Raw genomic sequence first — 27,880 nt, forward strand, 5'->3', positions numbered from 1 at the left:
ATGTCCTTAACTAATGTAAGAGTAGATGTGGTTTATAGTCTCTGCTGACAGGCCAAACAGTTCATTAAATATCCTCCCTGGCTTTGTGAGTATTGTCAATGTATAATTTCAATGAAAAAAAAATCTCCTGGAACAAGGTGTACAGAATGGGGACAGTGCACACCACTTGCTTGTGTGCATGCCAACAGGAAAATGTAGGAGCTGGAAATGATCCAAAAATTTTTTGTGCAGAAATACAAAATGGTATTTTATTTATATTTCCCTTAGCACATAATTCTAATTATGCTTTATACCCTGACAATGGTTATCATAGGCTACAGATAATCATGCTGCTGATCAGACTCCCTCCTTGCCTAGAGCAAGCAAAGCAGTCTCAATGATCTCAGACAATTTTAATAGGGGAAGGCGAGATTTGTTTCAGATGTGTTTCACTGCTTATGGAGGACAAGTGGCTTCTCACCATGGTGACAATCAGGTTGCTAAGCTGGGCAAGGCCAAGTTTAGAAGAATGGTCCTCAAACAGATTTACTGAAATGAATGGCTCATGCCACCAGCAACTTTCTTCAAGTTCTGATTAATTTCCCATGAAATAATTGCTTGGAATACATCCAAGCAGTTCCTTTATTCATTGCTTCTTTGTCTTGCCAACAGGAGGGTCAGTCAATACTGAAACATACAGTTTGAACCAAGCATATGTGATGCCCACTGCACAATACACTGAGGTCAGTAACAAAGGGATAAAGGGGTACTTCAGCTGCCAAGAGGTGAAAGGGAATACAAATTCACAGAAGACTTCCAGAGGCCCCAGGCCAAGGAGGTAGAAAGTTTCCATCCAATTAAAAAGAGGTTTTTCTTTTCTGAAGAAAAAACGAGAGGAGTCTGATTTTAGATGAGTCATTCTGCTTTTGCAAACATTTCTCAGCTAAAGTTTCTCACCTGCACTGTCGTGATGTGAAGTACAGATAAAGCTAGAGTCAAAAGAATGAATAAAATTTCACATTTAAAAAAAATGATAAAGATATATCATTACATTAACTCAACAATCCAAATTTACCCAACCATCATCTATGTTGTCACTTAGCTGAAGTTGCTGAGAGAGAATTAGCTATGCATTTGGAAGAGGAAAGGGGGCTGGATAGTGTGATATTGGAATAAGAATACGGTAAACAATATATAATTTTTTGTTTTGGTAAAATAATATAAAATTTGGTATTTTAACCATTTTTAAGTATATAATTAAGTAGTATTAAGTATATAGACAATGTTGTGTCAATATCCACTTTCAAAACATTTCAACACCCCAAAAAGAATCTCTGGAAACATTAAGCAATAATAACTCCCTATCCAGCACCACCATTGCTCTCGCCGGTCCCCATACCTACTAATTTACCTTCTGTCTCTATGAATTTGCCTAGTCTAGATATTTCATATAAATGAAATCATACAGTATTTGTCCTTGTTGTATCTGGCTTATTGCACTTAGCCTAAGTTTTCAAGGTTCATCCATGTTGTAGTACATATCAGAGCTTCACTCCTCTTTCTGGATGACTAATATTCCATTATATGTATATATACTATTTTGTTTATCTATTCATTTGTTGATGGACATTTGGGCTATTTCTACCTTTTGGCTACTGTGAATAAAACTGCAATGAACACTGATGTACAAGTATCTGTCTGAGTCCCTGTTTTCAGTTCTTTTGGGTATATACCTAAGAGTGGAATTGCTGAGTCATACGGTTATAATTGAGTTTTCATATAATTAAGCATTTGAGGTTTCAGGAACACAATCAGATATAATCCATAGCAAGCTTTAGAAAATTATATAGGTAACATTACGTTTAGAAAAGAAAAAAATTCCACCCATAATTCTAAGATATGTAAGAATTTTTTACATATCTTTTGGTTTTAAGCATCTGTATTTATGTGGTTTTACTCATAATGCATATTTTACATTCCATTTTTTAGTTTTCATATAAAGTTTTAATTTAAGCTGGGTAGTCCCTCCTCAAATATTCCCCCAAACTAAAGCCATGGCCTATGTTGCCATGTGAGAGTGATGGAATATGGGTAATTTCTCCTGCTATCTGCTGGTATTTTGTAATGTTGTGATATTACTATTAAAACTTAAAAAATAAAATTTAAAAGGCTTATCAATCATTTAGGAGTAAACATTTCACAAAAGTAAATATAATTTTAAATGCACTTTTTTTAGATTACCTGAATAGAGTCTTCAGTGAGGAAATACTATAGGTGGTAAACAGTAACATGAGTAAGATTTTAATGGGAAGTTCTGTTAAAAGAATAAAAAAGGACATATGACAATTAAGTTGGCAAGAGAAAGGTTTATGGTACTTATGGGAATATAAGCACAATGACACAGCTATACAGTGCTAGGAATGCTTTCTGAGCTTAACTGTGCATTTTTGTGACATGTAAAGATACTGAGAATTAGGGACATGTTGGAGGTTTTATTTAAAAGAATGGATGAGCTCTCTCTTTCTAAGAGATTTTAAGGTTGTTTAAATCAGATAGTATTGATCAGACAGTATTTATCAGTAGGCTCTGATGAACAGGCATGGCAATTAAATAGATCTCTCTTAAAAGAAGCTATTTACCTGGTGCAGTGAAGAGCAGAGGGAAGAGGGAATAATGTCCTGTTGTGGTCAGAATCAGAAAAACTGAAGCATCTCCTGCTTTTCCCACAGATAAGAGGCTAAAAATAAAAATTCTTATAATAATTCCTTAAAACATCAAATGAAGCTTATACTTGCAAATAGCTGGAATAACCTGCATCTAATATTATTTCTAGAACTGGCTTATGCATAAAATAACATACTGATCTTTGCTACAAGTCCAATTCAATTGAGAATATTAATTTTTTTAGTGGGAAACTTAAAGCAATACAAAGAAGAATGCATCACACTGAGTCATGAAACATTCAATAAAGAATCTTGCCTCTCTGAGTAACTGCCTCCTCAAAGAAAGGAATATTGTGGGATTGGGAGCTGCCTAGTGGTGGCAGCTAGAGAAACAGGATTTTATTTCCAACCCTATAGTCCTTCTCTTGGACAATGCCCCATACCTGCTGGTGTTTAATAAGAATTCTAACTAAAGACATTAGAAGTTTTTCTCTATTTTTTAATTTGGAAACTCCAAGTTGCTAAATGAACCCAGACAAGCCATATACTGATCTGACAAATTTGATTAATGTTCTTTCAGAGCTTAAATGATTTCTCTCAGGATTTAAGAAAAATCTTAAGAAAAAGGCTAATTCTATTACCATCTATCTAATTGGGTTTCAGTTGTATATAAAATGGACACAACTGCATTTAAAATGCTTTTTTTTTTTAGCATGGCACAGTGAAAAGATCTTAAGATTCAGCATGATAAGATTCAGGTTTAAGTCCTAACCCTGCTATTTGCTAGCTGTGTGACTTTGGATAAGTCACTTAAACTCTGAGCCCCAGTTTCTGCAGATGTGAAGACAGGGGGTGATATCCATTTATACTAATTATCTTAAAGGTTGTTGTGAGGCCCAAAAGAAAGAATGCAAAACAAAACAAAACAACAACCCCCACCCCAGAAAAAACAACTAACAACAAAAACAGTTCTGAAAAATCTGAAGTGCTGTACGTGTTAGGTATTATTCCATAATGGACTCAATCCTTACTCTGACTAACAACACTTAACGAGGAACTGTGGGACCTTATTTTCACAGGTGTGATGACACCAAAGTCCATGCTTTTTCCATACTATGCTGCCATTCAATAGCCAGAAGTAACAGCCTGGTATCATGGCGCTTAATCACTACAGTACCCCTTACCAAAAAATGCAGGAACAATACAGGCAGTTTTGCATACCTTAGAACCTACACAGGTACAAGGATCCCAAGTTAAATAGCCCCGTTCTGTCCTGGTATAAATCTGTTCCCATGTGTCTTTGCCTTTGCCTATCCCACTGAACATGTCAAGAAGCGACAGATCAAACGGAAAACAATAGGATCACTGTGAAATATGCCAGAAATGTTGACTGACTGAGCTATCTGCTTACCTCATTGGGAGAACTGCAAGGAGTATGGCTTTTTCATGGACGTGCCACCCAAACATGAAGGAGCTCAAGGCACAAAGAATTAGACATCGGAGAAAGCCTCTGGGCCCTTGAGGTTTAAACCAAAGACAGAAAATAGAGGGCTAGAAACAATAGGCAAAGATAAAACTTCAGTATCATTTAAAATAGGCTTTACTGAAACATTGTTCAGGTGAATATAATTTACATCATCTCTGAGAAACAGTAGCTCTTAAGACTATTCTCCATCAAACTGGGATAATTTGCTTTGTGAACAGTCCACCAAAAGTTAACATAAAAACAACTACTCAGAAAAAAAAAAGGCATTTGGAAATATATATTTAACGCATTAAAATTAATTCTATTCATCAAAATTAATATGAAATGATAATTAAGTTCTAGGATATCCAGTATAACTCCTAATTACACCTTCATAATTAGTTAATTAATAGTCACTGAACATATTAGTCAAACTACAAAAGTTCATCGATATTGTGGCGCTAATAATAAATTAGATCTTAGCATATTAATAAACACCTAACTTTGTGGGCTGGAGTGTAATTTACAACAAAACCACGGCCTTCCATATGCAGCTTACAAGGCTGAAGTTTTAGGGAAAAAGTTTTAAATTCAGAACATGTGGATAAGTAGGCCAACAGAGCTTAACTACCTACCAGTACTGCCACGTAATTAAGTGGGGTCAGGTGTCTTGTGAATAGATTTGATTGTTCAGAAACCAAAATTAAAACTGAGTGTAATTAGATATGATTAAGTTATTTATGTTGAATTTTACTAAAATTGTATCATGAAATTGAGGACATCATGATCACTAACAAATAAAAACAGCTATGAATGATGCCTATAACAGCATCTGATTCATATAAGATTCTTATCTGATGCTCAGACAGCCATTGTTGACTCTCTCAATTCATTATCATCGTCACAAAATATCCATGCAGTACAGACAAATTTAGAGTTTTTATCAGTTAGCCACGTATGAAAACAAAAACCTGATGTCCCTACTACATTGTCCTCTTTCTCCACAGTGTGGTCCAAGTTCCCTCCCCTGGGCTTTTCTTTCTTCCTCATCTGACAGTGAACAGATGGTCTATTAGCCTCTGGTGAGAACCTCTCTCATAGAGGCTTTACTAGTAGTAATCCTTCCTTACAGTGTTCAAAGTTACCCTAAGAATAGGAAATGCCTCAATCTGCAGCAGGATTACAGCCATGGAATTTATCCTACAGTTGGGAAAACTTGAAAGTTAAAATTCAACCAGCCACACAAAAGAAAAGCAGAGAAAACTCAAGAAATGAGGATCACGTGTGAATTCTTACCAATATGGCAATCAGAGTGCAGATAAGGGTGGCCAAGGGTGTCACTGAGGGAAGGACTGTGTGTTGGAACTGCTGAACTAAACCACTTGTCATTGAGGCCTTGGGAATCTTGCTGGGGTCAAGAAGTTTCAGTTCTAAACCTACAGAGTAAAAAGACATTTTATTTTGTTTTGTTTTGATTAATGGCACAGCATATTTTGCCAATGAATTCCTTGAGGAAAAAAAATAAGCTACTAAATCTTAAGACTGTTTCAAGGTCAAGATTTCATTAACTCAGTCCTGCACCATTCTACCTAAAATGCCTCTAGTTTAGACTGCAGCTGTCTGTATTGGAACAGGAAACCTTGCTGATAGGCAGCATGAACAGCAATATGCTCTCACCTCTAAAACGAAGCAAGCTTTCTAAAATACAGGTCTACCATGTCACAGGCCAGCTTTGAATCCTTCCTTACCTATGGGATAAAGTCCACATTCCTAAGCATAGCACTAGTGTCTTCCATGATCTAGCCCCCTCCCACCTCTCCAGCCCCATCCACTCCACTCTGTTAAATACAGCTTGGCCACAATGAGCCGACATACCACTCTGACACCTGTGTCCTTTTGCACAGACTACTCCCTTTGCTTAGAATGGCCTACTCACTTTGCAAAGTTAACTCCTAATTCACTTACTCATCTGAGAAAGCTCCTAACTCAGGAAGTACAGCTGATTTTCTTGTGGGTTAGGGTCTGTTATGCATGTCTCTGTGTTCACCACACTGCACTGTATCTGTATGTATGTTCATTTCCTCTACTATACTCGGTTCCTTAAAGGCAGGAATGACAATTAATTTATTTCTATCCCCAGCACATAGGAGTTTTAAATACTTACTAAATGAACCAAGTCTGAGGATAATGATGCAAGTCCCAGCCCCAAAAAGCTAACAGAACAGTCAGGGACAGTCTGAGCACCTGAATGGCCCTGTCTAATGCCATTGAAAATTAGTGAAATGTGGGAAAGGTGTAGACTACCAAAATATTTTCTATTCATTCACCTTGTCCCTTTTCCCTTCAGCCTGCTGAGTCTCTCTTAAAGCTAATAACTAACTGCCTGAAACAGAGTTGCCTAACCTGCCACTGACTTTCCATTCACGACCTCCTTGAGGAGACAGATACACAAGGTGAGGTACAACAGTTTCCTGACTCAGATAAGGCAAGCGACCCTTGTACCTCATATCATGCTGGTTGTTTAAAGCTTTTAGAAATGTTAAGAACTTACTTTATAAGATGCCATGTACATCAAGGCTGGACTCAGTGGGTGAGCAATAATACCAAATTATGATTTCCTGTAAGTACGTAGCCAAAACAGTAATAGCAGCCACCACGCATTAAGCATCTACCATGTGCCAAGGGCTTTGTAGCCATCACTTTTTGCCCCCCTGAGGCACAGAGAGCTGAGTAATGTGCCTAAGTCACACAACTAATAGGTGGAAGAATCGAACCCAGTTCTGTCTGGTTCCAAAGCCCCTGCTACTGACAGCCTAGCACTTCTTTATTGTTGCATTTGTTTCTCACACAGGTTTTTACGTTTTTAAAGGTTGTAAACAAAATCTTATGTGGCCTGCAAAGCCTAAAATATTTACTGTCTGTCCCATTACAGAAAAGTTTACCTATCCTCTTGATCCTGCCATTTTCCATCAAGCTAGGCTGTATTCACAAATGAGAGGCTGTGAGTTGTTCCACAGAGTTATTTTCAGAACCATCTAAAGGTTATAAATTCTTTTTCATCACACCTCAAACTTAAAAGCATAGCCTAAGTTTTCCCTTTCTTCTCATCTCATGTTAAAATGCATGGCCATCATTTTCCTTATTGGTTCAATACCCAGAGTCACAACTTACACATTCTTCTTTCCTGCTTCTTCACATTTTTAAGTTTAAAACTAAGGCTATAACTACTGAATAACGTTTTGCTTAAGGTAAAATTACCTTTTAAAAATGTCTGAAGAGTTTATTTTTTTCCCAAGGAAAGGAGCAACAACCTCACTGCCACAAAGAGCTTTTATAAGGAATGCAGTCTGTTTTCTGCACTGAAGTCTCGGTCCCTAGAACCACTCCCCTGTTCATTCTGAAAGCTGAAACGCAGGGCTGGAGAACAAACAGCTCAGCCACATTCAAAACACAAAATAGGTTTTTCCTTTTGTCAATGTGACTAGTCCTTTCAATATTCATAGTCTAAGTAAGAAGGCTTAGGGAATTCCATGGCGGTCCAGTGGTTAGGACTCGGTGCTTTCACTGCTGGGGCCGGGTTCGATCCCTGGTCGGGGAACTAAGATCCCACAAGCCGCACAGCATAGCCAAAGAAAAAAAAAGTAAGAAGGCTTGCTACCATACCGATGATGGACAGCACTTTGTCCAAAGCGCTGTACAAAGCCCAGAAGTTTGGGGCCCAATACGCATGGCAGAGGCCCCTCTTGAAAGGGAAGAGTCGGGAAAAGACTTGAGGCAGTTGGTTCTGTTGAAAAGAGATTAAACAGTGATCAATCTTTTCTAAATTCAAAATGAGAACTAGGGTACTGTCTATGGCATAGCATGTAGAAAGTTATGAGGTCTGAGTTCTGGTTTTTGTACAAGGAAGTAGTTGTGTGATCCTGAGCAGTTCACAGAACCTCTTTTTTGTCCAACCTTCTCATCTGTTAAGTGGGACAAGATACATCAGAGTACTTTGAATACCAGTCCAATACTATTATAAGTATAATAATGGAAGAATTTATAAGGGGCAAAGGAGAACACAGACTGCAGCTTTACCAAGTTTACTGAAGAGAAGGGGACGGCAGGGAAGGCTTGATGAGAGATGCAGTGTTTCCCAATTTTAGCAGAAATTAAAACTAATTAGTTGAATTCAGCATGAGGGAAGAAATGAAAAAAGAAAAACACCTGTTGAACATCTGTAACATTCTAGGCACTTTAGAGTGTTTGCTGTCAATGAATGACTGTGAAAGCACTGTGAGTATTGATTTTAAGGTTACAAATAAAGTACAGCAAACAAGCAAATTAGCAAATATGGAAATCTGTGACTAATTATTAGCAACTCTGTGTGAGTGTGTGTGTCTGTGTGAGACATATAGTTAAACATACAAATATATGCACATACATATTTGCATAAGCACAGAAATGTCTGAAAGAATAACATCCTATCTTTGGGGAGTCATAGTGGGAAGGAGTAAAAAAGGAGTAGTTTTCCTTATTTTATATATTCCTGGCTTTATTATTTTTTTCTAAATAACAACAAACATGTATTCTTTATAACAAATAAAAGACTTACCAAGGCTAGAAAAGGACCCAACGAAAGAGCAGAAACTAGGAAAACGATTAGTCCCAGGGAAATAAGACGGAGAAAACTGAAGCTGTTCCATCGGATGGACCCATCTACAGAAAAGGAACATTATCATTAACCAGGAGAATGGAAAGCCATAACTTATACAATATGCCCAAACTAGAAGTATCCCATGACAGTACACCAATCTTTATGACGTGGCAAGAGCAGAGAAAAATCAGAATGGGCAAAGGATTTATAGGATCAATAGCTGAGAGATACCCGTTGTACCTCATAAAACTCTCTCACAAAGCAAGCCACCAAGTCAAGATAAAATAAAGAAAAAATAAAATAAAATGATCACTAAAACTTGCCTGGTTTATTTGCAGTGAAACAGTAAGATCGCAGTAAATATACACCGTAAGCTGGTGCTACATAGAGGTAGATGTGCTTGAAATGTAGGAGAACAGCAAAGAGAAATGCTCCTTCCATATGCCTTTTCTAGGAGATTTAAAAGGTAAATAATTCAAAATTCAGGGTAGACTAAACACAATAACGTAGTATCCTGGATTGGATTCTGGAACAGAAAAAGGATGTTAGTGGAAAAACTGGTGAAATCTGAGTGTACCAAGGTTGGTTTCTTAGTCTTGATGAATGTACCATAAGATGGTAACATTAGGGGAAAATGAGTGAGGGGGTACAGGAACTCTATTATCTTTGCAACTTTCCTGTAAAGCTAAAATTATTAAAAAAAATAAAGTTTATTAAAAAATAAAAACACTGGAGACTGGTTGCACAACAGTGTGAATATACTTACCATTATTGAACTGTACATTTTTAAATGCTTAAGATAAATGGGTGAGGGGAGGAAAGAAATAGGTGAGGGAGACTAAGAGATTAAGTACAAACTTCCAGTTGAAAAATAAATGAGTCATGGGTATGAAATGTACAGTGTGGGAAATTCAATAACTATATTGTCATATCTTAGTATGGTGACAGATTGTAACTAGACTTATGTGGTGATCATTTTGAAATGGATAGAAATATTGAATCACTATGTTGTGTAAAAACTAGCAAAAACAAACAAACTCTAAGAAAAAGAGATCAGATTTGTAGTTACCAAAGGTGGGGAATGGGGGAGGGAGAACTGAATGAAGGCAGTCAAAAGGTACAAACTTCCAGCTATAAGATAAATAAGTACTAGGGATGTAATATATAACATGATAAGTATAAATAACACTACTGTATGTTACATATGAAAGTTGTAAACAGAGCAAATCCTAAGAGTTTTCATCAAAATTTTTTTCTATTTCTTTAATTTTGTATCTTTATAAGATGACAGATGTTCACTAAACTTATTGTGATAATCATTTCATGATGTATGTAAGTAAATCATTATGCTGTACACCTTAAACTGTATGTCAGTGCTGTATGTCAATTATATCTCGATAAAACTGGAAGAAAAAAATGGTTTAAGATGGTAAGTTTTATCTTATATGTATTTTACCATATTGAAAAAAAAACATGGTTTTGAAGATATACAGGCATATGTCGTTTTATTGCGATTTGCTTTACTGCGCTTCACAGATACTGTGTTTTTTACAAATTGAAGTTTGTGGCAGCCCTGCGTTGAGCCAAGTCTATTGGCGACACTTTTCCAACAGCATTTGCTCACTTCCTGTCTCCATGCTACATTTTGGTAATTCTTGCAATATTTCAAACTTTTTCATTATCACTATGCTTGTTATGGTGATCTGTGATCAGTGATCTTTGAGGTTACTACTACAACTCACTGAAGGCTCAGATGATGGTTAGCATTTTTTAGTAATAAAGTATTTTTAAATTAAGGTATGTACATTTTTTTAGACAATGCTATTGCACACTTAACAGACTATAGTATAGTGTAAACATAACTTTTATATACACTGGGAAACCAAAAATTTCACATGACTAGTTTTATTGCAACATTTGCTTTATCGTGGTGGTCTGGAACTGAACCTACAATATTTCTGAGGTCTGCCTGTATTTGGAAATACTTAACAAATGAAATATGATGTCTGGGATGTGTTTCAAAATAATCCTCTGTGTGTGTGTGTTTAGATCACTGTACTATTTTCTCCATTTTTGTATATAATTTAAAATTTCTATAATAAAAAGGTTTAAATGTAATATAAGGAGAACAGAGGCAAGTGATTCCAGCCAGCTTTGATACTGAGCCTAGTCGGTTCATAAATTCATTATTTCAACAAATATTTATTAAGTACTAAGTTTGATGCTGAAGTACAAGATACATCATCATAACAACACACTACAAATTCTCCTTAAGGAACCTAGGGAAGTTAATTATCTTCACCCTCTTATAGTTATACAATAGCTGGAGTTGATTTCCAGAGAGGACCTGGGAATAAGAGTACCAATGATTACACGTAAAGCTATGCTAACAAAGAATCACTTAAATCTTGTATTACACATTAGGTAACATAAACTACAATCAGGCTGAAGGCACCAAGTATTGTGTCAATAGTACTAGATCTAACAAACTACCTAGGAGAATTAAAGGCATTCTGATTTAGGAAAAAAAAAAACCCTCTAAACTGAGTTGACTATAACTAAAGAAGTCTGCATTCTACCTACCTCACAGGAATTTTGGAAGGATCAAATGAGATAATGGTCCTGGGGTCCTGGGGTTTGGAAGGATCAAATGAGAAACTGCCAAAGGGAACGTGAAAGGCCAAGTTCCTCCTTTCACTGTCTCATCAGGTGTGGTCTGGAATAGATGCGTTAGGAATGATAAGGCAAAAACAATGGGATGCTTCCAAATCTCTCCACCGGTTTTATTATTTATTTAAGATTCAGAGAAAGTCTAGCTGGTTCTATAGCTAAAGTTTAGTTCATTTGTTCAACAACCATCCAACATTCATTCATTGAACACCAATTATGATCCACATTATACCACATAAAAAGTATAATGTGGCTTTTTATGGTTAAAAGAAAAAAACTTATCCAGACATTTATAGTTGCCAAAGAACTTTAAAGTAGATTATTGAATTTGATCTTTCCAAAGTCCCTGTGAGGTAGGTGGCCCCATCTTATAAACAGAATGTATCAAGGGTAAATTTTATTTTATGGATGAGAAAACTGAGGCTGAGAGGGTTGATGGTTGCCTTGGGTTAATGGTTCCCAAACCTGATGGTGTATCAAAATTCCCTGGATATTCCTAAAACCCAATCCCAGAGATTCTGATTCAGTGTACAGAGGAGTGTCCCAGAAATCTGAATTATCCGCTTTCCTCCTCTATGAAAGGAGGAAACTTTTCACAACTTCACAGAATAGTTACAAGGTTTACTCAATAATATATTATATATAACATACCCAATCTGAAGCAGCCAATGCTTTTGAATAACCCCTGTCTGAGTCACACAGCTTATTAGGGTTATTCAGGATTTCAACTCAGGTCTTCTGGTTCCAAATTCCATACCTTCCATTACACTATGCTACATGCTGCTGATGGTTAAAGCCCCACCATCACAGTTACTACATAGTATAAACTGCTGAAGATTTCATTCCTGGATAAATGATCCCAACCAAATATAGAAACTCAAGTTTATTTTAGGCCTGCCACACTCTAACAAGTTTTTAGAGTATAATTTTCTCATCTGTAAAATGGAGAAAAGTATTATTAAAAGAGAAGATGGAATTTGTGAGAAATACTCAATAAAAGTGTCTATAGCACTGGGCAACTCAAAACAGTTGGTCAAATAAACTTACCTATCACCTTTACAAGCTAAAAACCAAACTAATATAATTAGCCTATTTTGTGTTTACCTGAAATAATCGTGCAATAGAGAGTAGCATTAATCCAGATAAAAAACCATTGTACTGGAAATGAATATCTGGACTTAGGTCAAGGAAAGAAAACAGAGGATGCCAATTTCACAATGAACTGTGCCAGCAGACTAAGTATAAAAATTGCAAATGCTTCCTTTATAGGTAAATTAAAGACAAAAATATTACTACCAGTTTGGACTTTTCATAAAAGTGTTTTCTATAAACAGCCAAATCCTGGACAAACTTTTAAATTAAAATTTATGTTTAAGAAGAAAACCAGGAAACTTCCCCATATTTTCTGTACCTTAAAGAGCCAGCAACTAAAGGAGTTTTTTGTTTTGTTTTGCGTTTTAGAATCAGGGATAAGAAAGGAAGGGACCTAACAGCTACTGAAGGCTACTGCATGTAGCATTCCATTGTTTATAGTACACATACAGTGAACCTGTGAGGTAGTTAGAGCTCAGAGCATTAACCCACTCATGGCCTAACACTACTTGAATTTCATAACTGAGATTCAAGACCAGGTCAGACTTAAACCGAAGTCTCGGTGTTTTCTTCCACACCTGGCTACCTCTATGAAAACTGTAGAAATTCGGCTTCTATCATTCGGATTTTAGTTACATTCAGGAACCAGCCCCCCCACTTTTTCTTTTAAGATTTTTTTGATGTGGACCATTTTTAAAGTCTTTGTTGAATTTGTTACAATATTGCTTCTGTTTTATGTTTTGGTTTTATGGCCACAAGGCATGTGGGATCTCAGCTCCCCATCAGAGATCAAACCCGCACCCCCTGCATTGGAAGGCGAAGTCTTAACCACTGGACTGCCAGGGAAGTCCCCCATTCAGACCCTTTGGATTTAAGAGCTTTGCCTATTGATATGTCATAAGCCAAGATGGCAGAAAAGCATGAAGGCCTGTCTGTTTCCATATGGACACTGTGATACGCCGTTTCCTATAAAAGGTATTTAGAATAATGTGTTATAAACTATTTAAGATATGAGTATTAGATTAATCTAAAGACAGTTAACAAGTCCCAGTATATTGCTTTACTGGCAGTTTAACTGGTTCTTGCACGTCACCACTAACTTTTCAGGGACAAAGTGCTCTAACAACCAGAGTCTGATAAAGTTGGGCAGAAACCACAGTTTGGGGAACTGACTAACCCACCCCACATCCACTTTCAAAAGCAGCTCACATTTCAGAATCACCATTACAGAAAGAATTAATCTTATACTTAGTATATATCAAATAAGTAAGGGAACAGTACATAAAACGTCAAGGATACGGTCTACAATTAACAACCCGAAGTTCCACAGCAGTAATACTGATAGAATAAACTTTGGCTTCTCTGTAAGTTCTTTGCCTGCTTTTTTCCCATCAATGCATTTACAGCACCTATATTGGAACACGAGGAAAGAATCAGAAACAAATTTAATCTTCATTAGAACACCATAATACTTCTTCAGAGTACACTCTGATACACTCTGATGCATTTGATTAGCCATTCCTGATAAAGTGTCCATGCCATTCTTTTTTTTTTTAATGTGGAACTATTTTATTTTGAAAATGATGATTAAAAAGTGACACTGAGGCTGAATAGCAGTCAGAAAACCCAGGTTTATATCAACCCAAATATGAAGAAAAAAAAAAGGAAGAAAGAGATGGAAGAATGAAGGAGAGAAAGGATGAAGGAAATGAAGCTAGTATTTATGGAGTACTCAGTGCATGCTAGATGCTTTCATTCAGAGTGTTAAATTTACTTCTCAAGGACCATGGGAGGTTTTTTTTAAAAAAGGGGGAAAGGGACTCCAAGAGAATTTCTTGTAGTCCTTCAATATGACTGCACCCAAATCACAGCTCTAATGTTGCCAGTTATTAATAGGGAGGAAAAAGAAAGGTGATGGAGTCCAGTTCTGGTGATGCTGACAATTTTCCAATTAAGGTGCCCTTAGGTGTCACCTCTCCCAAGAAATTCCAGTGGGTTGGAAAAATTTTAGTTGCTTCCCTGTCAGTTTATTAGATTAGACACAGGGATTGTGTCCATGCCATTCTTGACTGTTTAAAAAGGTGGTAGCAGAAAGAAAGGCCTCAGGGCCAGTTCCATGTCTCTTTCTCAGCTATGCTGATTTGAAACAAAAGTCTTCATTTTTTTTTTGAAAACAAAGTCTTCATTTAATAAAGCAAACAAACAAACAATAAAACCATTCACCAAAAACCCAAATGTAAGGATTTTTAAAATTGAGAGGGCACACACTATTTTAGTCCTTAAAACTAAAAAATGCAGACCAGAATGATATAGCATTCCAAATTATATATTACGATACCAGCCAAGTTAAGAATAGACCTGTGAGGACTTCCCTGGTGGCGCAGTGGTTAAGAATCTGCCTGCCAATGCAGGGGACACAGGTTTGATCCCTGGTCCGGGAAGATCCCACATGCCGTGGAGCAACTAAGCCCGTGTACCACAACCACTGAGCCCATGCGCCACAACTACTGAAGCCCGTGCACCCTAGAGCCTGAGCCCTGCAACTACTGAGACCATGTGCTGCAACTACTGAAGCCCACGCGCTCTAGGGCCCACGTGCCACAACTACAGAGCCCACGTGCTGCAACTACTGAAGCCTGCACACCTAAAGCCCATGCACCGCGACAAGAGGAGTCACTGCAATGAGAAGCCCGCGCACCACAACGAAGAGTAGCCCTCTCCCGCAGCAACTAGAGAAAGCCTGTGTGCAGCAACGAAGACCCAACGCAGCCAAAAATAAATAAAATTTTTTAAAAAAATATATTAGAAAAAGAAAAAAAGAATAGACCTGTGATAGTTTGGGAGAGGGTGGTGGAGGGAATTGAAAAAAAAAAAAAAGAATAGAGCCACAAACCTGCAGCTCTTGATTGCCCAAATAATTTTAAAAACTCCTATGAAAAAATGTATGTTATTTAAAGGTAGAGATATAGTAATTAAGTGACAATACCAGGTGACAAAACAGTATGATGCCATTTTATTTTATAAAAATTAAATTCAGATACAGGAAAGAGGCTGAAATAATATGCACCAAAATGTTGATAGTGACAGCTGTAAGTGCAGGATTATGGGTCATTTTTACTTTGTGTGTATGTATAATTGCTTTCTGTTTTCCAAAATTTTGACAATGAAAAGGATGTATTATTCTATAAAAAGATTAAAAAGAAATGTGTTTCATTTGAGTATCAGCAAATTCTAAACCAAAGAAATCTAAAACCAAAAGAAGACATAATAAAGATGCAACTAAATAGGGGTTAGCAAAAGGTGTCCTGCTTTTCCTCCATGGAGCCTCAGTTTCCTCATAAATAGAGATAGTAACCTTACAGGGTAATTGAGAAAATTAAGTAAGTTACTAATCTATACAAAGTGCCTTGCTCCAGATTTTTATCTTACTTAACTGTTCCCTCTACATTGTAGATGGAAATGAATTCTACTCCCTCTCTCTGCCTGTATACACTTGCCCTGAGAGTGTGAATTTAAACATTTTGAGTTAAAAGGAGTACATTTACATATCACCTTCCCTTTCAACTCTTGCCAGGTCATAAAGAGAATGAAGGTCAGGGTGCCAAATAGCAGTTATTCCATGAAAATGAGCAGGGGTTAAAACATCCCCAAGGGACTCTTTACTGAATGGGGCAAGAGTTCAGTCTAGAAGGCCTCACAAACAGAAATGATCTATTTATGACAAAGGTCATTGAATGGACACCAGTTACTGCTCTGTCACAATCACACCAGCAGGCTTAAGTATTAGGACAGAATAGAAACCAACATTAACTGGGAAATCACTACTTGGAAGTCACTGTGCACAATATTCTACGTACGTGTATTCACCTACTTAAAAGTAACTTATAAGTAAAATATGCAAAACATAAAAATATAAACATAACTTAAAATTAGTGATGAGTCTTCATGAAGCAAAGAATCCAGAGACTACAGCTGAAAGCACTTAGTAAGATTTCTTGAGTTTACTACAATGGAAACTCCATTGGTGGTTAGCATTATGCATATGTATGCATGAGTGTGCTGTGCTGTATGTAGGTATGCATATCCCAAAGAATAGGGTAGGTCATGGCAGCCTCTGGTAGTCTGCTACAAGGAAGGAAAGAGAAGCATGTAGAGCTACTTTGGGCAGGAGAAACGGTCCTGGAACTCTACTTGGGACTACTTTTCACAACATTCACAATGTCTTGTTCTACCTCTAACTTGTAACCCCACCTTAGCCCCCATTTTCTTCCACAAGATTCAGCTAGACTGCTCGCTGTAATTACTCATTGTGAAGTTTGAAACACAACCATTTTGGACTGTTCTAGCATTTGCTATTATATGAACTTTGTTTGCCCCAAATGAGGAACAAGTTAATACTATTTAATACTATAATATTTCCTCAACACCTTTCACAGGAAATGACATTCTCAGACTTACTCATGGACAGCATACACAAAGAGTGTATCTGTAAAGATGACGGAAAATCTCTGGAAGAGTAAGGTCCTTGAGCTACAGTAATTCAGATTACGGACATTCAGCATCTCTTGATCAAAATATTTGGCAACATGTGACAGCGCATACTCAAACCACGCAAAAAAGGGGGGGTAATCCAAGGTCCACTCTGAAGTTGCCTGTGGTAAAAATTGAAGATAGAACATATCCTAAGTAACTGAATAAATAAAGAAGGTGCAAAGGTTGGAAATTTTCATTCTCTCATCTTTAAAAAAAACACATGATGAAATTATACTTAAAATATGCCATAAATAGAAAATTTTCTGTTAAGACTGAGCAGAACACCAATAACCTAAGTTATTTAATACAGTCTTCAATTTCCTTAGAGTCAACTATACTTCACAAGAAGTTAATTTGAAAACTTTTAATAATAAACTTGGTTATGACATGGTTCTACTCATCTAAATATAAAAAGGGAGCTAAGGCATAACGAATGATTTACTAGCTTGAGTTCAAGTTCTGTCCCAGAGATTCAATTTCCCTATCTGTAAAATGAGATATTGTGAGGACAAAATAAGTTAATACATATGAAATACGTTTATAAACGAAAAAATGCTACACTGATGCTACTTATCTTTTGTTCCACTAGGTCATGAGATCCTTGAGAGCAGAAACCACCCTGTCATTTCTGTATCCTGAGCATTTAGTAAGTTCCTGATATATTATATAATCATTAGTTAAATGAATGAATGGTCACTAATGATTAAATGAAAATATAGATCATATGAAAAACAAACTTTATACAAAAATATAAAGTATATATAAACTTTATGATGCTATATTTTGTTGTTTTGTTTCAGTTTCTGCATTCATACAAGGATGACAGTACCTACTTCATGGGTTATTAAATTTTACATATAGGGCTTCCCTGGTGGCGCAGTGGTTGGGAAGCCGCCTGCCAATGCAGGGGACACGGGTTTGGGCCCTGGTCCGAGAGGATCGCACATGCCGCTGAGCAACTAAGCCCGTGCGCCACGGCTGCTGAGCCTGCGCTCTGGAGCCTGTGAGCCACGAATACCGAGGCTGAGTGCCACAACTACTCAAGCCCGTGCGCCTAGAGCCCGTGCTCCGCAGCAGGAGAGGCCACTGCGATGAGAAGCCCGCGCACCACAGTGAAGAGTAGCCCCCTATTCCCACAACTGGAGAAAGCCTGTGTGCAGCAATGAAGACCGAGTGCAGCCAAAAATAAATAAATAACTAGTAAAAAAATTACATATATATATATACACACACACAGAGTATTGAACCAGATATAAACTAGGTATCAGTAAAAATTATTAATTGTTATCATTTAAAACATTATTACTATCCTCATAGCATGTCCCTAAAACTAAATCTGACCTTGTACCTAGAAGAGCTGAGACAGTAATAATCTCCCTACTCTGCATTTGTTGCTCTTTTCAATGGAAAACTCCTCTCCTTCTGGAAGTGCACTAAGGGCTCACTAGGTACTAACTGAGTGCCCACAGGGACTACTATTTAGGTTCTCTCTATAGTATAAAATGAGGCAAGAGAGACTCAAACTACTTATTAGCTCTTTGTTCATGATAAGGATGAATGAAAACTTTAGGTCTCAATAAGAGTAGCCTATTTACTCCCCCTGCAGGTATAAAATGCAAAGGCCAACCCAGAGGCTCTCTGTCTAGGGCACTCAGGCTATGAACCCACCCATTAAATTTTCCTTTATGAAAAGTTCCTTCTCTAATCCCAAATCTCCAATGTGGGGTGATGAGCCACTGAACTATGGAAAGAAAAATGAGAAATTCTATTTTTCACTCTTATCCTTCTTAATTTCTATTTTTAAAAGTATATTAATAGGGCTTTGCCTTTATAATTTATAAAGACGTCTTGGGTAGTGAATGCTCAAAAATGATTTCTGGCTAGGGAATATATTTTTTTAAAAAGTTTAGAAATTACTGGTCCATATAATTTCAAGAAATTCAACATGACTCTAGACTTTATTAACATCTGTGGTTTCCAGCCACAGCCTCTATGTCAGAGCTCATTCTACCCTTAAAGAGCCATTTATTTTATTGGAAGTCTAAAAGATTTTCCTACTTTATTTTATTGACATATTTATTACTTTAAATAAAATAGGGAACAGAAAGCATGAAGTGCTGGGAGAAGGAACAGGTGCTGCCTGAGATGGTCATTTATCCAAAACAAAATGTCCCTGTCCTTCTCTTGCCATCCCCGACCCCACACCACTCAGGCACCCTCTGTTATGTTGGTCCTTCTCCCCACAAAGACGTCCCAAACCTAGCCCAGAAGGCCCTCCTGACCTCAGGGATTTCCAGCTGGGGCCATCATCTTACCTAAACAGCTTTTGGGCAGCCAGGAAAGCGATTAGCTAACATTTCCTCCCAAGTGAAGAGTTCTGTCACTTATATGTGGTAGAGCTGGGGCTCAAATCTGGGTCTCCGACTCCAAATCCATTAGCTCGGGAAGCTACCACAACAGAGCTCTTTCTTCAAGTCCAAAAACATCCAACCTCATTTTTACATATGAAGATGTAAAAATTAATAAACAGAAACCTCAATTAAGATAGAATCAGGAGGGCAGAAGGGGGAGGTCTCAGGCCCTAGGAGGACAGCAGAGCCCAACAGCAAGAAGAAAGTCTCTTCTTTCCTGCAAAGAGCTCAGACTGTCACAGCTCAGCCAATGAAAAGCCATGGACTCTATTTACTCTAGCCCTCCCAACTTCCTTTTTCCCTCTTTGAAAGAATTCTCCTTCCCTCGCAATGCACTACGTGGGGACTAGCACATGACTCACTACGGTTGCAGACCCTGAATTGCTATTTTCTGCTGAACCTGAATAATCCCATTTTTGCTGGAGAAATAACTGGCAGTCTACTTGTTTTAGGTCAACAAAGATTCAAAACCATTGTGTTCATTCCACAAATATTTATTATGGGTCTTTTTAATGTCTTTCCCAACCAATCGACCAATCAATTTAATTTGAGGCCAGAACACAAAGGTAGGCTAGAAGTCAAAGCTAAGAAGGGCTCTACAAAGCAATTCACTGCTCACATGTCCACTCTCCTTAGTATGGCAGAAAGACCTTCCAGACCTGAGGCATGTGCCTCTCCAGCCTTATATCCTACTGTGAACCTCGCACTTGAGTTTTGTTTCTTGTTGATTTCTTTTGCTGTTATTGCTGAGGAGGGGCAGGAAGAACAAAGAATTGTACCATTACTAGAATCTCTTTTACATAAACCTCTTCTATCTAAAACAAGCCAATAACAGGAGACAGCTCTGGCCTAAATACAGTTTTAGGAGTACTAAGATAACAGGTAATAGTGAAAGTTATAGGACTAAATGAGAGAACAGCCAGAAAGAATTATAGAATTAAAAGAAAAAGGGCAGCAACTAACACAACAATGTAAAGCAATTATACTCCAATAAAGATGTTAAAAAAAAAAAAAAAGAAAGAAAAAGGGACCACAAAGAGAGGCAGAGGGAACCAGCTTTTGAAAGAGTGTGTAGATGAAGAAGAGTGAGCAAAGGAGACTAAGAAGGGATAGTCAGAGAGCAGGGAGGAAATGGTGAGACAGGAGACTGCCTTTTCATTTACAGGCTGAAGGTCATTATATTAATAATGCTAAGTATTAATAACCTTTAATAATATTTAATGAGCACATTTGTTCTAAGTACTATGCTAACACACCACATACATTATATTCATTTCATCCTAATAATTATTTATTATCATTTAATAGTTGGGGATACGGAGGCTTTGAGAGGTCAAGTAGTTTGCCCACAGTTGCCCAGCATAGGTATTAAGTGGCAGAGCTGAAAGTCAAACCTAGGCAGTCCGAAATCACAGCCCAACCGCTGGACAACTAGGCCACACAAAAAGTTTCCTCGCTGGTATGCATACAGGCAAATGGAAATACTTCACACTAAAGAAACTACTTAAAGTTCCTTAGCATTCTTATGAAATACTTGTAGTGTTATTATGTGAGAAGGAACTTGGTCAATTTTTCTCAAGCTTTTTCAGTGCAAAGGACTATTCTGACCTGACCAAAAAACCCAAAAAGCAACAACAAACTCACAGAAAACTTTACAGCTTGTCTTAAAAAAAATCTTCCTGACAGCAGAGTGCTGTTTTTGATCAAGTCATTTTTGAGCTGATGTCTGTTTTCCATGAAGTATCATATGCAAGTTAGTAACTCATACCAGAAATAAAAATACAGACATGGTTTTTGTAATAATAGAATAGAATGGTTTGTACATTACCAGACACCTACACATCACATTTGATTATTCCTGTCCTCATAAATCACAAAATGTTAGGGAGAGACAGGATCTTAGAAATAATTCATTCCAAATCCTCATATGCCAGATGAGAAACAAAGGCTCAGAGAGATGAAATGTATTTTCTATGCTGATGCAGAGCCAGGTCTTGAATCCAATTTTCCCTCTTTCCCAATCCAATGTTCTTTCAAAAAGCATGTGGCAAATATTATAATTTCCCATGTATAATTTGGGAAACTCATTTTGAAGTAAAGGGGTTCCCTAATAGTTCCAGAGGGCAGAACTGAATGAAACTGACTCCTCCTAAAACCAAGTTCCCTTGCACAGTTTATGATTAACCTCTCTATCCAAAACTTTATTCCCTTTCTTGTCCCACCATGTTCTCCTCAGGAATTGAGGAGTGTCAAAGAAAAGGGGGGACTGAAACTGAGTAAGACCCTGTGGGACCTACCCAGGTATAAGACCCTTCCTGTCCCCCACTTCTTGTTTGGCCTTCCAAAGAGCAAACTCAAGTAGTTAATGATTAGAACAACAGAGTCACAGGACTCCTAGTTCCTTCTGAATGAATATAGACAACAATTGGACTCATATCTTTGAGTTATTCTGCAGAAACTAAGACCCCTGCACTCAGTGGAGGATGGTGACTATATGCTGACCACAAGCACATAGACCCCAGACTGGAACCAGAAGGTTGATGATTAAGAATCCCAAAACAAGGACTTCCCTAGTGGCGCGGTGGTTAAGAATCCGTCTGCCAATGCAGGGGACACAGGTTTGATCCCTGGTCCGGGAACATCTCTGTGCGCCTGTGTGCCAAACTACTGAGCCTGTGCTCTCGAGCCCATGAGCCACAACTACTGAAGCCCACGCGCTTATAGCCCGTGCTCCGTGACAAGAGAAACCACCGCAACAAGAAAGCCCGCACACAGCAACGAAGACCCAAAGCAGCCAAAAAAAAAAAAAAAAAAGATTCCCAAAACATCACCCTATGACCATACCACCAACCAATTAGAAAAATGTCCATGAGCTGATTGTGCACCCTGTGACCCTCACCCCTACTGTGGCCTTTAAAAACCCTTGCCTGAAAGCCATTGGCAAGTTCACAGTCATCAGCGATGGCAGCTGCCACCTGATGGTGAGCTGGAGAGCCCTGAGGGAACTCAGAAAGCAAAGAACACCTGCACCTAGCAGTCAGTCAGACTGCAGCCACTCCCTACTGTGAGCCCTGAGGAAACTCAGGATGTGAAAATACAGGATACTGGCCCCAGATAGCTGAGGTGCATATCAAAGGAATGATTTCAGTGAGCCCAGACTCTTGCATCTTCCCATATACAGAAAAGCGCTAAATTCCTTAACTTGACATATCTGGTTTCTTTAATTAACAGTAATCTTTTGATGTTCCCGACTACCTGCCCTTTGTTGCAAAACTCCTATATATCCTGGCTCCTCCCTCACCCCCTCGGAGCAGTTTCTCAGAGCGATCTGAAATGCTGTCTCCCAGGCTGCAGTCTTCATTTTGCCCCAAATAAAACTTAACTCACAACTCTGACGTTGTGCATTTTTTTAAGCCAACAAGGTCTGTTGAGCACTAGCTGCCTGTTCTCTTTGCCTGGTGCCCTGCAATAGACACTGTATTTTCCTTCACAATAACCCAGGATCAGTAGATCTGCTTTGTGTGTGCCAGGCAAGGGGACCAAAGTTCGGTTCGGTAACATGAGCAAAGACTACAATTTTAATAAAGATTTATTCAACCTATGATCACAGGGAAAACTGTTTGAATATCAATAATACTTACATGATTTCACACATCATCTTAAAAAAAAAACCCAAAAAGGTGAAAATTAAAACTTACCTCATAATACCACTGTGATATTGGCAAACTGTGGGTGATAGCAAGCCAGTTTCGGTGCACTTCAAAATCTGTGGAATGGCTACTCAAAACAATCAGATGAATAAAATGAGATTTCATAACATTTATCAATCTCACATTTCTAAAATTATGCTTTTAAATGGACCAACACCCCCTACATAGTCACAGCTCACTATCCTATAAAGACACAAATAGGTATTTTACATAATCCTGAAACACTCACTTACCTGGAGGCCAGGCCTCCTTCTGGAAAAGGTGGGGAACCTATTCAGTAAGATGTTACGGAAAAACCCAAATGAACTTTTTGGCCAACCCAGTACTAAGTGAAAAGAGTCTCTGAGTCATCTAAAGCGGTGGTCCCCAACCTTTTTGGCACCAGGGACCGGTTTTGTGGAAAACAATTTTTCCACAGAGTGGGCAGGGTGGGGGGATGGTGTTGGGATGATTCAAGCACATTACATTTATCGTGCACTTTCCTTCAATTATTATTACATTGTAATATATAATGAGATAATTATTCAAATCACCATAATGCAGAATCAGTGGGAATCCTGAGCTTGTTTTTCCTGCAACTAGATGGTCCCATCTGGGGGTGGTGCGAGACAGTGACAGCCAAAGTGTGTTGCTTATGTCTGGTCTACTCCATAAGATGCAGCTTAATTGTCACTTGCCACTCACTGATAGGGTTTTGATATGAGTCTGCAGGCAGTTGATTTATTATGGTCTCTGTGCAGTCAAACCTCTCTGCTAATGATAATCTGTATTTGCAGCCGCTCCCCAGCACTAGCATCACTGCCTCAGCTCCACGTCACATCATCAGGCATTAGATTCTCATAAGGAGCACACAACTTGGATCCCTCACATGTGCACCTCACAGTAGGGTGCTCCCATGAGAGTATAATGCTGCCGCTGATCTGACAGGAGGCGGAGCTCAGGCAGTAATGCGAGTGATGGGGAGCGTCCGGTAATTGTCCGTGGCCTGGGGGTTGGGGACCCCTGATCTAAAGGGCTGACCAAAAGCCCATACATTTTCTTAAGGGAGGCCCTCAGACTATTGCTCAGAGGTGACTTATTCTTGTTCACAAACAATTCTAATAAGATTCATTATCTGGCAAAGGCCTCACACAGAAGCTGGACCTTCAAGGATGAGCAGGAGTTCATCAGACAGAAAAGGTGGGAAAAGGCCCCAGCCCTGCCTTTCCCATGTCTCCAAATTCTGTTTACTGGTCCCCCTCTCACTATATATAAATATATCCAAGTACGTCCCCTATATATAGGGGAGGAAAATTGTTTTCCCTTCAACTCTTCCAGGTTCTGCGGCTGGTCTAAGAATTAAATTGACCTAAGACAGAATAACAGGAGGAAAAAAAAGACAATTTAAATTACATACATATGTACAGGAGCCCAGAAGATATAAGATGAGACTCAAAAGGTGGCCAGGTGATTGAGGCTTATCTACCATCATGAGAGCTAAGGAGAGGGGTAGGGGTCTGGGGCTTCAAAGAAGGGGGAAGGCAACTCTTGGGAAGGTGAGAAGAGAATGTTTGGCAAACAAAGGTTGCTCTGCCTTGCAGCTAAGTCTCTCAGATGAAAAAGTGATCTCTGGTAATAGTTACTTTCCAGGTACAGGCCTCCTTTCTAATGTAAATTTCCCTTGAAAGTAACTTTTACTGTTTTCAGAGCTTCTCCTATGTCTGCAGTTCCTCAAGATAATAAGTCCCGAAAAATCCTTACACCAAAGAGGCATATTTTGGGGTGGCATATTCTGGTGCCCTTCACTCCTCTTTAGCAGGACTTTATTTTTCTGTTTATTACTCTGCTTTACTTCCCCTCCACATCTTACACAGCACCTGATATGTGGATGGGCTCAATACATTCTTGTTGAATTAACCACTCACCAAAGTCAACAATGAGTTCCACAGCAAAACCTGATTTACCTTTTCTAATGTTTTATACAACATTTCCACTGTGACAACTCTCTCGTGAGTTTCTTAGCCAACCCCTTCTATGTCTCTTTCATGGCTTCCCATTCCAATACTCATCAAGCAAATGTTGATGTTCTTTCAGGTTCAGTTCTTGGTCTTCTTATGCAGCTTACTCTGCTCTGCACAATCTTATTCACATTTATTGCTTCCACTAAGAACTGTGTAATGATGACTCCCGAATCACAAGTATACAACCTTGGTCTCTTTCCTGAGTTCTAGAAGAGAGACATCTCCAACTTCCTGCTGACAACGTCACCTGAATTTCCTACAGATTTCTCAAAATCACAATTCACAGCTGATCTTATGACCTAGCAATTACATTTCTAGGTATACACTTGTAGGGGAGCAAAATCTGGCAACGCAAAATGTGTCTTTTTGGCATGAGGATTGATTTAAGCTGATTATTTTTAAGAAACAGAAGACTCAGGAAGTCTTTCTTTTTACCTCCCTCTTAGCTGCCTAAAGAATTTATATAAAGGGCTTGTTCCCAGAATAGAGCTATCACCCCTGATATCTGCAAAGAATATGGGCTACGTGTGATGAGGGAAACTCACCAGAACCTAGAGATCAGAGTCCACTCTTGTCTCTTCATGGCCCAGCAAACATTTATATGTGAATTGCCTTTCTCCCCTTTGAAGTCCCAAATTACTACCCCCAACATCCTCTTTTGTCTTTAGCTGAAGATGGTATTTAAGGTGAGGGGCTTCAGCCATTTTGGTGAGTTACTCCATTTTCCCGAGTCTCTCCCATGTACATGTTATTAAAATTTGTTTGATGATTTTCTCCTGTTCATCTGTCTCATGTCAATTGAATTCTTAGACCAGCCAGAACCTGGCTAGAAAGGTAGAGAAATATGTCTTCCACCCCAACATACTCAATAGAAACACATACATATGTTCAAGAAGAGACATGTACTGGGTCTATCTTCAGACCTACAATTATATGTCAGAGACCTTTCCGGACACCCAATCTAAAGTAAGTCCCCTTGTTAGTTGCCTTATAGGATCCCATTCTTTCCTTTCATAACACTTAAGACAGCATTGTTATGTAATTACATATTTGTGTTGATTTATTTCTGGGACTGTTACCTTCACTAAACTATACCCTTTATAGGGTTAGGGATCATGTCCATTTTGTCTTCCCCTCTAGTACCTTGCCACAGTACCTGGTTCATAATAAAGCAGTTAGTAAACATTTTGGTGAATACTTTTGCATTTATCCTGTAGCTTCCCTCTCACATCCCAGGGGTTTCCTGTTTGAGAAGCAGAGCATTAACTACAACTACATACATTCTTAATCCTGGATCAACAGCAGTATTCAAAATAACAACCCTGAAGACACAGTTCTAGGCTGAAGTAACTAAAGCAAGGAACATCACCTTATATCCACGGTTTAAAAAAAAAATTCCCTTTCATTTTGATTTGAAAGGAATTTCCCACATTTTAGAAGGATTTTTCCAATTTGCTTTTAAAAGAGAAAGATGTTTCTTATTTGTTTTCAGTTCTGCAGAAAGTTCAACTGACCAACGCCTTCTTTTCCCAAGTTCCTGTAAGTCATTTTGCTGAACCTACAATATACACTTCATTGCTTATATACACATCAGTATGGATTTACATTCTATACATACAGCTCTTCCATACCCAACGAGAGGTCACCAAGAACTTGAACCAAAGGATACCAATAAACCAAACACTAAACTGGGAAGGGAGCAAAGGAATGAGGGGAAAAGTCAAGGGAGAGGAAATAGGAAGGATGAACAGATGTGGAAGCCAATATTAATAATATTAATAAATACAGAGTACCCATTGTATACACATTACCACTGAGTGGTAGTGTCCTAATGGGATTCCATGCTTTCAGTCTTGGGTCTGCATCCATTTGTCACACAGTAGTCTAACCCTGTGTGACCTGACTACTGCCTACCTCATCCTGTGTCACTCTCCTCCTCCCTTACTGCTCTTCAGCCACAAGGCTCACTTTCTGTTCCTGGAATGCTCTCAGTTCTTTCCTACCACAGGGCCTTTACACGGACTCTTTCCTATGCCTGAACTACTTTTCACATTGCTTATTCTTTTTCATCCTTCAGCTTTCAACTCAAACATCACCTCCTAAAAGAGGAGAGTAAAGCCTTGCCCGGTAGCCACTCTCTACCTCTTTTACAGACCTCATCGTAATCTGAAACTTTCCTGTTTGTCTATCTGGCCCCACCAACTTTCCCAGAAATGTCTTTCTCAAATGCCTCCCCAGGACTTAGAACAGTGCCTAGCACAGGAAGCAGCTGATAAATACTGTACTGGCTGAATGAATGCTGGAGGTGGGTGTTGTTTATCTGCATGTTAAAGAAGAGGACCTTAAGGTCAGAAACATTAAAGTCAGACAGTGCCAGCCCTGACCCCAGCCATCAGGGCTATGATCTAGTGCACAGGTGAAATAACACTCAAAGGGCGGAATGGGAAGCATAGCAAAGGGGTAGCAGCGACCACATGACTTCAAGTTCCCTTTCCTCCTCTCACCCAGGGGCATCCACGCTTCTCTCTCCCGCCCTGACCGACCGCGGGGCCTCCCCGCCCAGCCCCGGGCCGTGCGGGTCCCTTACTAGGTGGGGATGAGAAGGCATTTGAGAAGAGTCACCCCGAGCGCCAAAGCCGAAAACCAACTGCTACCTCCCGTCGCGACTCCGAGCGCCGCCATTGCTACGGCGCCACCCACTTTCAATCAACTTGACCCGCC

The 27,880-nt window shown here is 38.7% G+C and overlaps 1 protein-coding gene across 5 annotated transcripts; it reads right to left on the bottom strand.

Annotated features, from left to right (window-relative positions):
- Positions 1 to 123: 123 nt before the first annotated feature.
- ALG8 (ALG8 alpha-1,3-glucosyltransferase) lies at positions 124 to 27,880 on the bottom strand. Of its 5 annotated transcripts, none has more exons than XM_081238642.1 (13): positions 27,747 to 27,880; positions 23,148 to 23,226; positions 16,964 to 17,157; positions 13,805 to 13,914; positions 12,518 to 12,585; positions 9,067 to 9,193; positions 8,702 to 8,805; positions 7,771 to 7,891; positions 5,404 to 5,502; positions 4,054 to 4,159; positions 2,619 to 2,716; positions 2,221 to 2,293; positions 126 to 857 (listed from the first exon to the last, which is right to left on the bottom strand). In XM_081238642.1, exons 1-13 carry the CDS (start codon positions 27,839 to 27,841, stop codon positions 626 to 628), a joined length of 1,506 nt encoding a protein of 501 aa, XP_081094768.1. In that variant the 5' UTR covers positions 27,842 to 27,880; the 3' UTR covers positions 126 to 625. The 5 variants fall into 5 exon arrangements, with proteins under 5 accessions (XP_081094770.1, XP_081094768.1, XP_081094769.1 ...); XM_081238640.1 differs by having other exon boundaries at positions 207 to 857; positions 4,054 to 4,193; positions 5,404 to 5,543; positions 27,747 to 27,879; XM_081238641.1 differs by lacking the exon at positions 126 to 857 and adding an exon at positions 908 to 968 and having other exon boundaries at positions 4,054 to 4,193; positions 5,404 to 5,543; positions 27,747 to 27,879.

Source organism: Mesoplodon bidens, assembly GCF_964165515.1.
Source record: "Mesoplodon bidens genome assembly, chromosome: 7".
NCBI classification, from domain to species: Eukaryota; Metazoa; Chordata; class Mammalia; order Artiodactyla; family Ziphiidae; genus Mesoplodon; species Mesoplodon bidens.